General features: G+C 38.4%; 2 protein-coding genes across 16 annotated transcripts in view; both read left to right on the forward strand.

Moving 5' to 3' along the window:
• Nucleotides 1-2659, forward strand: part of syncrip (synaptotagmin binding cytoplasmic RNA interacting protein) — an 18719-nt gene extending 16060 nt beyond the window's left edge. For 3 of the 6 annotated variants that reach the window (XM_012963512.3, XM_012963514.3, XM_012963516.3), the window contains exon 12: nucleotides 846-2659. In XM_012963512.3, the coding sequence (XP_012818966.1) occupies nucleotides 846-874 (29 nt within the window). In that variant the 3' untranslated portion in view covers nucleotides 875-2659. The remainder of the gene's footprint in view (nucleotides 1-845) is intronic. The other 3 variants (XM_012963513.3, XM_012963515.3, XM_012963517.3) reach the window with 1 other exon arrangement.
• A 12017-nt stretch (nucleotides 2660-14676) lies between these two features.
• Nucleotides 14677-18877, forward strand: part of snx14 (sorting nexin 14) — a 74926-nt gene continuing 70725 nt past the window's right edge. For 5 of the 10 annotated variants that reach the window (XR_004222631.1, XM_031901816.1, XM_031901818.1 and 2 more), the window contains exons 1-4: nucleotides 14678-14912; nucleotides 16907-17027; nucleotides 18431-18507; nucleotides 18598-18676. Coding sequence is in view for 9 of the 10 variants with exons in the window: in XM_031901816.1 (XP_031757676.1) it covers nucleotides 14776-14912; nucleotides 16907-17027; nucleotides 18431-18507; nucleotides 18598-18676 (414 nt within the window). In the remaining variant the exon portion in view is untranslated. 10 annotated transcript variants of the gene reach the window in all.

An 18877-nucleotide genomic window follows, 5' to 3' on the forward strand; every position in this document is an offset into this window, starting at 1 on the left:
TTTGTCACCTTTCGTGTGGCGATCTGATATCTGCAGGTGGTTATCCAAGAATTAAATTTCCTATGCAGAAGGCACTTGCACAGGGACTGTCGGCTCACTGTGCTGATATAATCTGGAGTGATGGGGCATCACCTGCCAACCTAGCTGTTTTTTTTGGGGTGGGTTTGAGCTGTGGACAGGTATCATGTCCCCAAATAACTTACAGTAAAGTACATTGCAGAAATAATGAGTGTAGATACCCCCTGGAAGCTTATGTTGCAAACTTAAAATGTTAATCTAACCATAAGTTTTTCATAGTGATTTTACGTAATGGTTGCACGTAATCAAAAATCCCCATGTCTTGTGCATCTGTTGTGTACCCAGTCTTAGTGCACAAAAGGACTGAGCCCCTTCCTGCATAGGTAATTAATATATGGCCCACCATTCAGTGATCTGAGGATTCTTGCAGGAGCTGCCAGAAAAAGGACTCTCAAAACAGCTAATTTAAAATAACCAATTTCCATTTACACCAGCATTTAGTTCCCCTTTATAGCAAATAGTCTAACTGCTGAAAGAAATGAAATGTTGGTATATATAGTTTGAAAAGGTATAAGTAAGATTTACTTTACTTTTAGCCTTTAAAAAAATAAAATCAGTTTGTGAACAAAAGTTAAATTCTTATACCAAACTTTTAATATGTAAAATGAAAAGCAAATTAGAAAGTTAGTGGCAATCATACTTTTTTTTTTTTTTTGGAATTTTTTTATTTTAATAAACCTTGCATGCTTATTTGCTTTGTTATATTAAGATCTTGCCTTTAAAAAAGGATTGTGTTGTCTAATTGATACCTTTTGTTACCTGGCTAGCAGGGAAAAGGGGTCGAGGCCGGTCCTGACCTGTTACAATGAAGACTGACTTGCTATGTGGGATTACACCAGAAGCTTGCGGTGGAGTAAATGGTAAGAAAATCAAGCAACCTTAATATCTCAGCTGTATAGGAGCATATTTTATTGCAGAAGACCTTCATGTGAAGATCATGGATTCTAATATGGGACATTTGAACTAATATGTGGACTTGGATATGAATTCCTTTTAACATTTTTTTTTTGCAGTGCAAGTTATTAAATTTAAGTTTCCCTGTTTTACCAATGTGTTCATGACTAGCATGGTAATTGAATACATTTCTATTATCTTCATTAAGTCCTTTAAAGTAGACTTTCCCTGTTTACCCTAATGTGGGGTTCAAATGGTGCTTGCTATGCCAGTGGTATTAAAGATGAAGCGTCTACATTGGCCATCTTCAAATGCGTCTTGATTGGAAATGCTAGTTCTTGGAATGTTGCCTTATTGAATAGTAGAATCTGAGTTTCGGCACTAGTTTCTGCTGTTCTGTTACTTAATTTAAGTGAAGGCATTTCTGCCAGTAATGTCTTAAGCTGGGCATTTCCTATAGTGTTAATAATCTCCGAATGGCATAGCAACTACATTTGTATACCTGTTGCAGAAGAAAATGTTTATTTAGCAGAGAAGAAAATTCATTGTTCAAACAAATTTTAAGCATATTTGCATATGTTCCCCTGTCGCCATTGGTACCCTGAAATTATTTTGTGCTCCCGAAGGTTAATCATGATTGTCTGTATCACTTGAATTGTGTTGAAATACAGAAGTTTCGGGTGTAATCATCAAAGCCAGTTAGTCAGGCATTCCAGATAGTGGTTCTTTTGAGAACCTTTTTTAAGGGTTGGTTAACTACCTCAGTAGCAGAGGATTGAACTATACCCTGTGTGTACTGTACATAGAAAAATCTTTGTTGATGAAAGCCAGATTTGTTTAATGTGCCATGAGGAAGCAATTTTAAAATGTACCAAATGTAACACTCTTATACTGCCTTCAGTGTTGAAGGCTTGTAAGATTTCCTCATGAGCTCAGCAACGGGCCTAGCTTTTGTCGTATTTTGTGGCTGAAAAAGCAGCCTTTTGCTCTTTCAGATATTGTAGTTATTTGGATGTAAAATAGTTTAGCGAGATGTTACTTTTTTAAGACATCAGATGTTCCAAAAAGTACATCAGCGACTTGTACTTAAGACTGCAGTGTCCCTTTTTTGTTCATGTCAGGCCTAAGCTGTAATATCCAGTGTGAGCCTGATTTAGGGGTTTTTTTTTTTTTTTATAAATTATATTATCTAGTATATCCGCTGTAGTTATGTTTTTGTTTTTTTTAGGTAGAAAATGTTTTCTGTAGTTTTACATCATTGCTGTTTATCCATAAACTGTCTTAAATCAGATTAGGATACTCTGCAGTGTGCAATGGAATATGTTTTGTTTTAAATTTTTAAGCACCTTTATATGTCAGTGGTAATGGTGAAAGATTCCCTTAAAGGATAAAGCCTGTATGCCACAATCCAAACAAATTGAAGAAAAAAAACTTAAAGGGATACTGCAGTTAAGCTACATACCATTAGGCACCACAATAGCTAATCAAACTTGTTATCCCATGATAGTTTCATACACGTATTTCCCCAGTTAATGCAGATTTTAAGCCGATAAAAAATAGATGTCATCTGTTCAAAAATGCTCATGATAAACAATCATTTTGCATTCCTGCAAATAAAATTGTTTTATACTGTAAGCTGGAGGCGAGTGTAACTTATTTTTGTAATAAAAGTTTTTATTTTTTTTAAGTGTCATTAATATAAGTGTCTGTTAGTACAGAGATTGTTTGATTTGTAGTCACACATTGCAGTATATTTACTTGTACTGAATATTACTCTGGACATTACTTTTTAGCATGGTGGTTGCCAGTAGGTCTGTATACTTCACTTTCAATTGATCTTTTGTAATCCCCCTATAAAAATTGGTACATAATCATAATGTAAGATTGCCATGGCTTGGCTGTTTAGTAAGCACCCATGCATATTTTATTTTGACAATAATATATTTCCCTTTTAAACTGTACCTTCCTGCTTTTAATATTACTATTATATAGTATTACAGTTGGAAGTTCTTAATTATTGAACACTTGCTTTTGCTATGTTACCCAAATATGCTAGTGTCAGTTATTCCTTACCAACGCATGTAGTAGTTTTTTTTTTTTTTGAGCACTGCTGCTTTTTCTTCAGTGCTATATAGTGTCTTAGAAATTTATAAATCTAATGGGGCTTTTTTCCTGAAAATGAATATGAAGGAACATTACTTTTGCAGCTAATCTGCACCTGTCCAGTTCCACTCAGTATTTTTCTAGAACAGAAATGTACCAAACAAATAACAATCCATGTTTTGGGATGTAAAAGCTTTTCCTTGATGCCAACTATAAGACCAGAACACTATCTTTACTACCCTTAGTTATAATAAAAGTTATTCATAATAGCTGATCCCATTGAAGCTCTTCTACAGTTATACCACATTTTGAAGTTGTCTAAATGTTGCCGTTTTATTATGCTGTTCACCTGAGACGTACGTTCTTCGTTCTTAAATCGGAAAGAGTGCAGCTCCATTGCATGAGATAAAGTACAGCAAATGAATAAGTCACCAATCTTCCATGTATAACCAGAAATAGAATTCTGCAATGTTATTATATTTGCGTTGCCTATTTTGTGTATGAAGCAAAACTGAACCTATTTTGTGCTTGCCAGCCTTCCATTTTTTTCATTGTGTATTATTTGAAACTTCATACCACAGTTTGGAAAGACAGTTAGATCAGACCTTAAACTGAGATTTTAGTCTAGATATCTTCTATAATTTACTTCAATCATTTTGGGTCCTCTCAGCATTTCCTGCTGCCATAAATATATCCTTATATTTTTCATTCTCTTCAGAGGTTCTAACTTTGAACATAGGAACAGTTTTCCATTAAAATTTACTTTATTTAATCTATTGCTAAACCTGATCCAGCAACAAGGTTTTTTGAGGGATGGAGGACTTCACCCCTCCACATTTTATATATGTGCACACTCTGACCTAGTAACTGTAATCTGAATGATAGTTACAGAAAATCAAGAGATCTAAATAGCTGCCCTTTGCCAGTGGGATTGTAGAGGTTTCTAATATATGGGTTCGGGATTGCACCAGTGATGAGTATTTTACTTGCTTTGGATTTTCCAAGCATATTTTTAAATGTATATAAATAAAATGATTTACAAAAATATTGTGTTCATGTGTTTTTCATGTATAATAAATATTACCACTTAACAATATTGACACATTAACATCAAAGTGAAAATATTAGGTATTTTGCATACCATTGTTTAAGTAAGCCTAGTTCTTCCCTAAGCTTTCATTCTGGTTTCAACAAGCCTTCTGCATTGAGAAATGATGTGCTGTAATGAGAACCTTGCTTGACAGAGCATACAACTTGGATAAATGTGTGTTGGATGGACTGAGACCATAAAAACTTATCTTAAAACCTTCTGTAAAATATTGGAGTTCTAATTTGTATTCTACTCCAATGCAGGCTGAAGGTTATCTTGCCATGCACTGTATATCCCATTTAGGACTGATTTCTATTCAGCCTTGAATTATGGATTTGAAGGGCATAATTCAAAACTGGACACCTACAAATGTTGTGGGGCTCATAAGTTATTAGCAAAGAAGCTATGCTTTCTCATGGCTTCTTAGGATTTCCCAGGTGTTGAGTGTGAGGCAGAGTTTTTAGTGTCAAGTAGGCTCTTGGCTTTAGACATTTTTGCCAAAGAGTTCAAATCATAGTTCATCTTAATCAAAAAGGAGGGACAACTTGGATTGTCAGGACAGAGACTAATCATTGGTATTAGTTGGAATATCCATTATCCTATGTATAGTTTAGCTGTATATAGCTGCATAAGAAACAGTTTGCAATTTGTAGATCAACAAAATATTAAACTACCCAGTGCAACTCTAATAAACTGACCAGATCATGTTAACTGGTTATACAAAATAATTAAGCAGCAAGGATCTGAATAAAACGCTGCCATTTTCTAAAACATTCAATGTCCAAATTAGTTTGTTAGAAAATTGCATCCCACCTGCCCTACCTTTTGCAGTAACACTTCCACCTGTGTGGTAGCTACACTTAAAGGAGAATGAAAGTCAAAATTTAAATAGTATACTGCCCAATAGTCTTCCTATTGTTTAGTAAAAACTCCACACTTTTGGCTCACCTAATCAAATATTTACTCAGTCAACCTTACTTCACATTTTCTAGAACAGGCAGCCATCTCTAAAAAGGTATTCTCCCTTCCTTTCCCTCCTTGTTTCATACTGCACATGTGTTTCATTCCCTCCCCCCTCTGCCAGATCAGCTTCTGATTGGCTGGTGGGCATGTGTAGCTCAGAACAGCAGACAGGATCAAGTTACACACATGCTCAGAGAATAGAATAATGTGCAAAAAATCAACATTTCGGCCACAAATTAGGACTTTTCTCAAGATGCCTCATGATATCCAAACCCCCCATTAAATACCCTGTGATTGAATTTGGCGCCAAATGATCACCCATCCCACACAACATGCTTGTATGCTCCTATTTATTCCTATACTTTTTTTTCTAGTCTATTTCTTTATGATAATCAGTATATTTTTGTTGTGGAGGATTGGTGACATGGCTGTGATGTCATTTGGTGTCATATTCAATCACAGGTTATTTAATGGGGTTTGGATACCACGAGGCATCTAGAGAAAGGTCCTTATTTGTGACTGAAACTTTGATTTTTGCATGTTAACCCTTTTACTGCCAGCTGTGTTGTTCAAAGCGGAAATTTGTATTGCCAGACAGTTTTTGAACATTTTGCGCTGTTTCACTTTAGGGGCCTTTCCTCGGGGGGACTTTTAGTTTACCCAGGAAAACAATATATTGTTTTTTTTCAGAACAACCTAAGCTTTCAAAATATGGTAGAATTTTTGTGTAATTCCAATTCCAACAAGATATAGGCTTCTAAATGTCTAAAAATGCAAAAAAAAATATCAAATTTTCCATAATATAAACACACATACTAGAAACAAAAATTATTTTATGCACAAATATACAACTGATTTTGAAAGTCCCATGTCTCCTGAACGTGCCAATACCAAATATATATAGTTTTATGGAGATTTGTCACTTGTATAGGTCAAAAACTCCCAGCAGTACACTACCAAATTTCCAAAGCACTGCTTCAGAAAGCTGCATACTTTAGATTTCAAGGACAAAAATTCCACTAACAAGGTTTATCCCAGAAAATTGTACATTTTTTGGAAAGAGCAGATTCTGGGAATACAGAATAGGCACAACTGTCTGTCTACTCCAAACTATCAAGTCGCAATGTTTTCCTAAAGTTATTGGTTTTTATTAAAATTTGTGATTTTTTTTTAAAATCGCTTCAAAGCTTCCAGTCTATAGTATCTTATCTCCTACAGGTCATAAAGTAACCAAATAAAACACTCTAAATATGAACATCAGGGGTTCACTGAACAGTTTGATGCCCAATATGTATAGGTTTACTTAAGTATGTGGCATGTAGGGGCCCCAATGTGAACATACCCCCATATGATCAATCATTTGTTATTTCAGCTCCAGCAAAATCAACGCATTTACATTATGTGTGGGATAAAGCTAGTAAAAAGTACACACACCCCAGAAAGCCATATATTTTTGGAAAGTACACATTCCCCCAAATCTAAAATGGGTACCCATGTCATTCTACTCCAAAGTACCAAGCCACACAACTTTTTTAAAGTTAGCAATTTTGATGCCATTTCCAAAAATCCCCTCAAAGCTTCCACTTTGCAGCATCTTATCTCCCACATAGTGTTGGGTACCAAGATAAAACACCCTAAATTTGAACGCCAGGGGTCCACTGAACAGTTTGATGCCCAATATGTATAGGTTTACCTAAGTATGTGGCATGTAGGGGCCCCAATGGGAACATACCCCCATATGATCTATCATTTCAGCTCCTGCAAAATCAACACATTTACATCCTTTATGTGGGATAATGCTACAAAAAAAGTACACTCACCCCAGAAAGCCATATATTTTTGGAAAGTACACATCCCCCCATCTATAATGGGTAAACATTTCTTTTTGCTCCAAAGTACCAAGCTGTAAAGCTTTCCTAAGTTTGCAGATTTATATGACATTTAGAAAATCGCATAAAAATGTTGCAATTTGCCGCATTTATCTCTCACAATGTCTTGATAAAGATCAGATAAAGGCAAATCACCCCAAATAGGAACACCTATGGTCTACTGAACAGTTTGATGCCCAATATGCATAGATAGACCAAAGTCTGCGGTATGTACTGAACCCAAAATGAAAATAGCGCATAAGGATTTCTCGCTTGCCAGCTCAGCTTTTGCACACAGAGCCCCTTGTCAGTGTATTATGTGTTGAAACTTCCCCTAACTATACAGAGACCCCCACAAAACCATATATTTTTAGAAAGTACACATTCTGACAAATCCAACAAGGGTAAAGAGTCCTTTCTACATCAAAGTACCAATCTGCAGAGCTTTCCTAAAATTATTGGTTTTTATGACATTTTAGAAAATCGCCTAAAAATGTTGCAATTTGCCGCATTTATCTCACACAATTTCTTGCGTACAAAGGCAAGCCACCCCAAATAGGAACACCTAAGGTCTACTGAACAGTTTGATGCCCAATATGCATAGATATACCAAAGTCTGCGGTAAGTACTGACCCCAAAATGAAAATAGCGCATATGGATTTCTCGCCTGCCAACTCAGCTTTTGCACAGAGCCCCCCGACAGTGTATTATGTGCAGTAACCCCCCTTAACTATACAGAGAAACCATATATTTTTGGAAAGTACACATTCTGATGAATTCAAAATAGGTAAAGTTATTTTTGTACACCAAAGTTACACGTGGTAAAGCTACGCTAAAAACAGATTAGGAACACTTATACAGGGATAAAATGCGATAAAACCACAAAAATTGTGCAAATAAGTGAAACAACAAAATAAGTCACATTACAGTGTAATTAGTGGTCAGAATATCTGATCCAATAGTCACGCTGTCAAAATAAACAGTTTTTAGGTAAAAGAAACTAAAAACAGAGTAAAATGAAAAAAAAAAAAAAAAGTGTTTGTGTGTACATGTGTAAAAGTTGTGTGACAATGTGTAAGTGTGTATATGAATGTAAATAAATGTATAAAAGTGTGAAAAATGAAAAAAACAAACGATGTGATCGCGTCTGCTGCTTCCAGGATGATCCTGCGACGATAGCATCGCAGGACCCACATGACAGCCCCCCTGGCTCGTTGCCCAGGGGGGTTGTCATTGCTAGAAACTCTCTGCACATGCCGCCGCTGCAGAGAGAAGCCTTCAAATGCCGACGACGTATGGGTCATATCGTTGGCATTTGTATGTATGTATGTATAACTTTATTTATAAAGCGCCACAAGGGTACACAGCGCTGTACAGTCTTACAGAATACAAAATTACACACAGGGAGGACAAGTGATATAATAAATATATATATATATATATAAGTGCCATGTGGTATGAGACACAGTAGGAAGGAGGTCCCTGCCCCGTAGAGCTTACAGTCTAAGCATTTAAGCCCTTTTTCTGCCACTACGTATCCCATACGTCGTTGGCAGTAAAAAGGTTAAAAGAACATTTTGTTTTTTTCACCTAGACCTGCGAGTACTGAGTCCTGTATTTCTAACGTTTTACCCGGCACCTGGCATTTTTCCCCATTATGGTGTGTGCCCTCCTATATAATCACTTTGGAGATACTTCGGAATACTAATAAAAATCACCTCAAAGTTTCCACTTTCAATCACCTTATCGTATAGCATTAGGTACCAAGAAAAAAAAAAAACATCCTAAATAGAGACCCCAAAATGAAGTCAGTGCCTACATATATCATGGCATATAAATCAGGCGGTGTATTTTTTGGTAGAAATATATGTAAAAGGTAAAAATACATAAGTTGACCTCAGAAAATACACATTCTGCTAAATGTAAAATGGGTAAATATATCTATGTATGGGAAAACTGCAAAGCTACCGTATATACTCGAGTATAAGCAGAGTTTTCCGCACTAAAAATGTGCTGAAAAAGTAACCCTCGGCTTAGGGTAGTTTGGGTATTCGGTTGGCAAGAATGGAGGCAGCTACTTCCTATTATAACTGCTTATTATAAGGAAGAGGGATGTGCACAAAATAAACAATTAGGATAACGGGCGCATCACTGTGTGGTTTTAACCCCTTACTGTTGTAAAGATTTTATGGTGGGTGGCATCTTAAGGGTTACTTTATTTAATTTTTAGATGTCTAAAGAGATAAGATGATTTGCATGGATTCAGCAAACAGAATGACCTCATTTTCCAGGCATCATTATGGATGCCATGTTTTGACCTTCTCATTATGGTTTCAGCACAATGCTTATACACATTGGGCAGGGACATGTCTATGCCGACACACGTCCATCCACGGGGGGGGGGGTTGTGCGTGCAAGGAGCGCGTTACATCTGCACATTCCATCTGCACATTCCATCTGCACAACGAGCCAGAGTCAGTAAGTGGTAAAATAACTACAATTTTAAAAAATTAAATTTGTACTAAGTCCAGCATCAAGAATTATTTTGCCCTAGTAACTACTATTATAGTGTTCTGTGGTGGGACTTGTACTGGGACTGGGGTCCACTGAGGACAACCCCTCACGTGAACTGTGTCAAGTACTTGATAATTAGTATGGCAGCTTCCTTAGCCTTCCCAAACTTGCTTTTGTCTGCTGCTGTAGCATTTTTCTTTCCCTAAAGTTATCTATTATTTATTTATCTGTTATTTATTTGATTATTGAAACTTAGCAGTAGCGGCCGCATTTCCCACCCTAGGCTTATACTCGAGTCAGTAAGTTTTTCCAGTTTTCTTAGGTAAAATTAGGTACATCGACTTATATTCGGATCGGCTTATACTCGAGTATATACGGTAAGCTAAATGTATCCATTTTTAATTCATTGCTGAAAAGCTTGAACCTTGCAATTTACCTCATTCTATAGCCCACATTTTGTAACATATCAAGATAAAACATTCTAATTATGAACGTCAGGGGTCTACTGAATAGATTGATGCCCAATATGCATAGAATGCTTATGTACGCATTCACGGAGCACTTCCGCGTCCCTGGCTTCATCGCGGTCCACCAGAAATCCACGGGGGATCGACTGGTGGACCGCGATCAACGTGTTGGCCACCCCTGACGTAGAATTTATAATCTGTGGCACTTCAGTCCTTTTATCCACAGAATGTAGATTCTACTGCCTGTGGCACTTAAGTTAATCCTTATCTGGGGTAAAACTATCCTATCTGTTTTTTTATATTATTTAAATGATTTTTAGTAGACTTAAGGTGTGGAGATCCAATTTATGGAAAGACCTTTATCCGGAAAACCCCAGGTCCTGAGCATTCCGTATAACCTGTACAAAAGATTTATACAGAATACATCTTTGAAAGAGAGAGCATAAAACCTAAAAAATCTACTCAAGCATCAAAACAATATCAAGTATGTTCCAGGTAAAATTCTATGTATAAATATATGACGAAATAGATTGACCTTCGCCTTGTTCCATGTGCTGGTATGCACCCATTGAATAAGCCCCACTATCCATTCAGAAATATTAAAGGAAGAATCAGGTCTTTCTCTCTTCTTTATGGGGGATATCACATGGATTTGAACTGTGATATCATTCTCATCAAGATTTGATATTATGTTCACTTTTGTTTAATTTGGTCATTAATGATTTAGGGGAACGTATTGTAAGTAATTTATCAGTGTTTGCAGATGACACAGAACTCTGCAGCCAAATTCATTCCATTCAGGATGTGGCATCCTTGCAGGATGTTCTTGACAAACTGGCAATCTAGGAAGCTAATTGCAGATGAAATTCCATGTGGATAAATGTAAGGTCATGCACCTGGGATGTAAAAATGTGCAAGCCAGTTATACCCTTAATCGGACTGCACTAGACGAATCCATAATGGAGATGGACCTTTGGAGTCCTTGTAGATAATAAACTTGGCTGTAGCAAGCAATACCAGTCAGCAGCTGCAAGGGCAAACAAGGTTTGCGCTGTAATAAAGGGGGCATAGATTGCAGAAGAAAGGGAGAAAGGAGCCAGTGCATTATTCTTTCACTTTACAGAGCACTGGTAAGGCCCTATTTGCAATATGCAATTATGCCATGTAGTTTTGGTCTCCAGTGCTTAAATGGAACACTATTGAATTAGATAGGATCCAAAAAGGACAACCAAGCTAATGAAGAGCATGGAAAGTCTCAGTTATGAAGAAAGACTGGGGGGATCATATAATAATCTCGCTAATGCTTTATTTACTAGTAGGTCCCTCAAGCAGACACAAGGGCATCGATTAGAAAAAAAGAGGTTCCATCTCAATATATTAAGGAAGGGCTTTTTTTACAGTGAGCGCTGTGAAGTTGTGGAATTCTCTTCCTGTGTCCGTCGTACTGGCAGACACATTAGGTAGCATCAAGAATGGGTTGGATGGCTTTTTAGCCAGTGAGGTTAGAGCTGGGCGGTATGACCAAAAATTTATATCACAGTATTTTTCAAAATTATATCGGTGTCACGGTATTTGACGGTATTTTTTTTTCCATGCATGATCTTGGGCAGCACAGGTACAGACACACGGGGAGGCACAGGTCACTGCTAGAGGGAGATTTATAAGAAGATGCCCCCCCAGGTATGTATGGAATGTATCACACAAATAAATAATATATGACAGCACATACTGATAGGCACAATAAGAGGGCCATAAAGAAGGATACTTATAATTTGTAATGTCGGGGGCTCTCAAAGCCCTTGTCCCCTTTCTTCCTATTCATTGCGCCGGTCTCAGCAGTACTGCCTCACACAGCTGCCAGCCGATTCCCGGCTTATGTAAGCACACGCTTTATGCCTCCGTGCCCCGGCTGCGGTTGCTATGGTAACGGGTGAAGCGCTCCCAGCAATCAAATTTCTCTCGCGCTCCATCAAAGTCCCGGCATGTGCCTTATCCCAAGCACTTCCGCCCTCCGGCTCTTAAGCTTCAACTACCAGGAATGACGCATGCATGCCAGAGAGCTTATTAAAAATACTTTTTTGTATCATGAAAGCGCAAGGAGGCGCGCGAGACTGGCCGCACGTGAGTACCGTGACACACCGGTATGTGCAAAATGAATATAATTTAAAAAAAAAAACACCGGTATTCGGTGTTAACCGGTATACCGCCCAGCACTAAGTGAGGTAATACAGGGTTATTGAAAATAGCTGTTAGCACAAGTAAATCCAGGAGCAGGATCAACTGCGATCTTGTGAGTCAGGAAGCAATTTTCCAAATCGGAGAGGTTTCAGAAGGGGCATTTTTGCCTTCCTGTGGAATCAATTAGGCAGGTTTCATATAGACATAAAAGGTTGAACTTGATGGACGTGTCTTTTTCAACATAACTTACTATGTTACCACTGAGCCAGGTGTTAGAACACAGAAAAACTATCATCCATATTACATGTTGTCTTCTTTCTTTCCCTTATCTTTTCTCCCCATGTTTTCTTCCCCATTTCATATTTTCTCTCCTCCATTATGCTTTCCTTATTCCACTAATACTTCCCCCTTCTGCCACTCTCCATTTCCTATCTCTTCACCATGTCAGTTTTCTGCAATTCTTTTTTTCTCTCCTGATTTTTTTTAGTTGGCTACCCCCATATCTTCACTCCTCATTTATTCTGCTTCTTTCATCTGTAAGTCCCCTTTCTTTTTCTTTATCCTTTAACGTATTTTTGTCTCTTAAGGGGCACCCTCACATATTCCCATGTGCCCTCTGCTTTTATGTTGTTCTGAATGCTGATTCAAGACATAGGATGCTTTTAGCAGCAGATCTGGAAAGCAATACAATACAGCGCTGTCTGTAGGGGATAAAGCCTGCCAAGGGGATGCATGGAGAAAAACACTAGTGTATGTAAAAGGGGTCATCATGTTTAGGACAGTTCCACACAGCGCTACTTTAAGTGCTTGAGTGTTGTTTTACAAGCCTGAGAAACCCAGTACCAAAGCATTTGATGCAAACCCTATAGACTTTAGGCTAATGGCACATTTTTTTCCCCAAAGCTACCCTCTGGAAAGTGAATAGCAGCAGTCAAAACAGCCTTGTCCATCTGTTGTAGTTCTTAAAACTATGAAGGAAAAATGGCTTATTTGATGCAAATGGTGCATTTGCAAGCAGGCCTCAGTGCCAAAATGCCCCATGTACCATTTCACCTAACTGGCATGTATTGTGACTGTGGGGGGCTGTTTGGGCCTTTGTGTACGTAAAATATTAGGGCCTATTTTGTATCCCTGTCTGGACCTGATTTTTTATTTATTTTATGATTATACCCCATTACTGCAACCAAGGTCTGAATACCTGAAATCACCTTGAAAGTTTGACCTACTTATAAAGTGCCAAGTACAGACTGGTGTTCAAAATATTTTTTGGCATTTCAAGTATGCAGAGGTCAAAACATCTAATCTCAGGCCCAATAAAAAGTGACTGTCTATATACCAATGTTCCCTCTAATTTCTTTTGGCTGTGTGTGCAAAAAACTTCTTTTGTGTGCACTTTTTAAAACTATGTGGGCACAAAAAAATGGTGTTTAAAGTACAAAATGATGTGTTTTTACACAAGATTCTTTGTGTGCTGGTCTAAAATTTTGTCTACCTCTTCTTATAACAATCCCTCTGCTATATTTTTTTAGTTTGCTACCCCCATGTCTTCACTCCACATTTATTCTGCTCCTTTCATATATAAGTCCCCTTTCTTTCTCTTTACCCTTCAGCGTATTTATGGGGAACCCTCATATACTCCCATGTACCCTCTGGTTTTATGTTGTGCTGAATGCTGATTCAAGACATAGGAAGCTTTTAGCAGCAGATCTAGAAAGCAATACAATAAACTTCTGCACAAAAAACTTCTTTTGTGTGCACTTTTTAAAACTATGTGGGCACAGAAAAATGGTGTTCAAAGTACAAAATGATGTGTTTTTGCACAAGATTCTTTGTGCGCTGGTCTAAAATTTTGTCTATCGCTTCTTATAACAATCCCTCTGCTATATTTTTTTAGTTGGCTACCCCCATGTCTTCACTCCACATTTATTCTGCTCCTTTCATATATACGTCCCCTTTCTTTCTCTTTACCCTTCAGCGTATTTAAGGGGAACCCTCACATACTCCCATGTACTCTCTGGTTTTATGTTGTGCTGAATGCTGATTCAAGACATAGGAAGCTTTTAGCAGCAGATCTAGAAAGCAATACAATAAACTTCTGCACAAAAAAACTTCTTTTGTGTGCACTTTCTAAAACTGTGGGCACAAAAAATGGTGTGCAAAGTACAAAATGATGTGTTTTAACACAAGATTCCCTCTGGCATTCACTAGTCCAGGCGTTTTCCATTTTTAAAAGTAGCTGGACTTTATTGTCCTCACGCTTGCCAAGCCGTCCAATATAACAATAAAAACGTTCTTAGCAGCCTTTAATTTCGATTCCATATTTAAGACCATAAAGGCTACACATATATAGTCTGTATATATATATTCTGTTGGGCTTAAGGTTTTGCAGCGTGTGTAAAAGTCTTACAGACCACTCACACTCACACACACACACACACGTTAGCAGTTTTATCACATGCGCAAGCGCACCACTTTTCCACCAATAGCGCAGCAATCACCCGCCTCTTCTTTCCCCATTCTCCTCCTAACTCCACCCCCAGCGTTACGTACGTCCTACTGTCTGATTCGGCCAGCCTGACAGGAAGAGACTGGGCGCTGCTGCGTCTTGTGAAGCGCTGTCATGGTAGCGGCCTGGGAATTATGGATGTTTGTCAGGCAGCGGTTACGGATGGGGACCTTGCGGGAGATGTGCAGGCAGTACCCACTGTCCTGCTTCGTATTACTCTTCCTTATGCTAGCCACCATCCTGCTGAAAAGGTACAAGGACTTCGCTGCCAATCCCTGCCTGGAGCCATGACAGAAACTGTGCTCCACAGTTTCCCTGTTACGCACCGGCACTCCTCATTGATTTGACTTCATGTGACAGACTTACCGCTTCACCACTTACTAGCAGAAACAAGTAGCCTCCACCCTATCCTTTTTGGCTAACAGCCCTACATTTGAATGGACGTAGTATTTGACTATTTATTTACACTACCCTGTCTCCTATCTATACAATAGTTTTTTCAGGCTTGAAACTCTCACTATGTCACTTTTCTCCCCTTAACGCTATTTTCTAGAAAACTTAGGAAAACTAATTGTATTCATTATCTAGATGCATGCATGTCCATTTATGCTATGCTTTCTGCTGCAAATATTCTTTAAAGGGGATTTTCACCCACATCCTTCACGTTGTTTCAGGGATCAGACGCAGCAGTGTAGGAAATATTAAAACCTATAACCTTAAATCCATTGATAAGTTTAGCTTAATGAGTGATATATGGGACAGCTGCTTGCAATTTTTTCATTAATCAAAAAGCAGTTTTTGACTGCAGATTCTCTTTGGCCACATTCATTCTTCAAGGCCAGTAGCAGAAATTAAATGGTTAAGGTCACAAGTGCTTTAAAGTGTTATTAGTATTTTTATATTTTCATACAGTCTGTATCTTTCTCTTGGCTGAGTTACGCTGTCCTCATAGCAGGGAGGCAATGCAGGCACAGAGGAATAGATCCATACTAAATAATTGCCACTGATCCAACGAGTTGTATAAAAACATTTGTGCTTGTTGAGTGATATATTTGCAAGCAGGGCCGCCATCAGAAATCACGGGGCCACTCACAACAAAATTTTCTGGGCCCCATCCCCCAATGGCCCCTCCCATCAGTACAAAGGACACACAGACATTGGTAGCCAGGGCCCCCCTAAAACATTAGTAGCCAGGGGTTACATTTCGCATTGGTGCCAGGGCAGGGACCCCCAGTGTCCCCATACTATGGGCCACTCCCCACTGCAGCATCCTCCAGCTCCCCCCAGCATCCTCCCCAGCATCCTCCAGTTCCCTCCCAGCGTCCTCCCCGGCATCCTCCACCTCCCCTTCATAGTCCTCCCCAGCATCCTTCAGCTCGTCCCAGCATCCTCCCCAACATCCTTCAGCTCCCCTCATCATCCTCCTCAACATCCTCCAGCTCCCCCCTAGCATCCTTCAGCTCGCTCCAGTGTCCTCCCCAACATCCCTCAGCTCCCCCCATCATCCTCCTCAACATCCTCCAGCCCCCCCCAGCATCCTTCAGCTCCCCCCAGCGTCCTCCCCAACATCCTTCAGCTCCCCCCAGCGTCCTCCCCAACATCCTTCAGCTCCCCCCAGCGTCCTCCCCAACATCCTTCAGCTCCCCCCAGCGTCCTCCCCAACATCCTTCAGCTCCCCCCAGCGTCTTCCAGGGGCACAACCTAATAAGAGTAGTATAAAATTACCCGCTGACCACCAATGAAGCAAGGGCCTGTAACTCTTAAAAGGGGGCCCTTGCTTAAACACTGTACCATGGCCGGGCCCCCTTTAAATCCCCAATCGTCCAGGCCGTGGACAACTGTCCCCCCTGTGCCCCCCTGATGGTGGCCCTGTTTGTAGTTGCGTCCAGGGTATACACCCATAACAGATCTCAACCTTTTGAGAATAGGTTTCAGTATAATCCAAACATACCACAGAAGGGCAGGATTCAAAACGGGTTTGTTCAGTGGTAAGGTTCAGTGTCATAATTGAAAACACAATCTGAACTATCTTGTCATTTTAAATTTCAAACATTTTAATTTTTTTAGACAGTCACTGTTTAGTGGGCCTCTGGAGGTCTGTTTGGTCCTCTGTCTACTGGAAATGCCAGGGCCTATTTCTAATCCCAGTCTGGACCTGTTATTTATAATTATACTGTAGATCTTTTTCACTACCTGATATCTTATTCACAAATTGATTAATTTGTTTTCTGTTTATAATTTGTAGATATATCCATGTTCTTATGATCTTCTGGTCATTTCTTGCTGGCATTGTTACATTCTACTGCTTACTGGGTCCTGAATCCCTTCTTCCAAATATACTGTTTAACATAAAGTACAAGCCAAAGGTAATTTGACAGAACTTCTTTGTGGTTGTTTTACACATGAAAAGCATTTTGTAATTTTTTTTTGTAGTTTTCAAATTATTTGCTGCCTTCTGCTCTTTCCAGCTTTCACATGGGGCTCACTGATTCCATTAGCCAAAAAAAGATTGCTTTATGAGGCTGTAATTTTTGTTATTTTTTTTTTATGATTACCTCCTATTCATATTCCAGTCTGTCATTAAAATTACTGTCTGGTTGCAAGGGCAAATTGCACTGGAGAACTGCTGAACAAAAACCTAAATAATTCTAAAAGCATGAAAAATAAAAAATGAAAACTGCTTTCAGAATGTCACCATCCACATCATCCTAAAATGTAGTTCATCTTCACCAAAATTGTTTTCAAAGAGGACACCCCTAGTAATGCAGAAAGAAAGTGATTCTCTTCATTGACCCATACCTTTCATTGGGTAGCCAAGGAAATGCTGTAAAAAAAGCACAAGATTATCAATTTCAACCCCGCTACTTTTTTTTGTTTAACTAACTTTAACTTACTCTTTTAATGACACTTTCAGTGACTTCTTTCATATTTTGTTAATTTTTTTCTGTTACTTCATCCAAATTCTTTAGAAATGAATCTGCTGAACTTTATAATACAATGTTTCTATATTTAAAGTCACATTACAGTATTTTGAAAGAATGCTTTCAGATACTTTACCATTCAGCGTGATTTTTGCTTTTATCAGCATTGTGTGCAACTAGTATGCCAGCACCTAGTCTGTCAGCAGAACTAGTGTACATTTTGCTCGATTTGACACTTGTTTTCTCAGATTTTACACCCAAATTCCTCAAATAGCTGTTTGTCCTCTGTGATTTTTTTTTTTTTGTTGAATTAAGGTTTAAAATATTAATCAGATGCATATTTTTGCCTTGTTCAGTCTGTAAGTAGTAAATTCTGCCTGCTCCGCATACAACAATCAGTCAGTAACCTATTGCTTTAGGTTGTCTGACTGTCAGAGAGACCTTGTGCATGCTGTTAAATAGTGTAACGTTAAGGCTGTAATTCTTAAACCTTATCATTAACACAGGAAATATTGCATTCTATGAAATCATTAACTTGTGGCTTTGTAGCAATTCCAAAACTTTATAAATACCCTGGCTTTTATGTGGAATGGCATGTGTTAAAGAAAAGTCTTTTTCTGTATATTAAATCCAGTGAAATGCATTTTATGCTTCTTTGATAGTTTACAAAAAAAGTTTTATTTTATGTTCTGAATTAAGTTGGTAGTTCCCAATAATTTGTAGAGTTTTTTAAGACTGTGGACAGTTTCTAGCCATTCAGGAGGCCTCAAACAGTTTTACAGTGGGAATCATCTAATTACATTGATGCTAAAACCAATTTGTTCATTTATCTTTCATCTTTTCTTTAGCAGCTGGAACTGCAAGAGCTTTTTCCGCAAGGTCACAGTTGTGCTGTGTGTGGTAAAGTTAAGTGCAAAAGGCACAGGTAAGTACATAACACAGTGATTTATAAATTATAGATTGAATGGAGGATCTGCAGAAAACTAAAATTCTTTAATTACTGTCAAAACTTCAGGCCTACCCTTCAGCTGGAAAACTACCAGCCATGGTTGAATCTGAAGGTGCCTTCAAAGGTTGATGCATCTCTGTCAGAGGTATTTATTATTTAGTTAAAATTTTGTGATCCTTAGTTGGCACTAGCATTGTAAAACTCAGTGGTGGCTTTACAGTGAATGTTCTTTTTGTTCCTCGGCAGATGTTTTTGTATTAATCTATTCACTGCACCCCTCTAATCTATTCACTGCACCTTCTCTAACATGTCTATAGGTGGCCATACAGATTAAGATATTTTTTTT

The sequence above is a fragment of the Xenopus tropicalis genome, chromosome 5, assembly GCF_000004195.4.
Source record: "Xenopus tropicalis strain Nigerian chromosome 5, UCB_Xtro_10.0, whole genome shotgun sequence".
NCBI classification, from domain to species: domain Eukaryota; kingdom Metazoa; phylum Chordata; class Amphibia; order Anura; family Pipidae; genus Xenopus; species Xenopus tropicalis.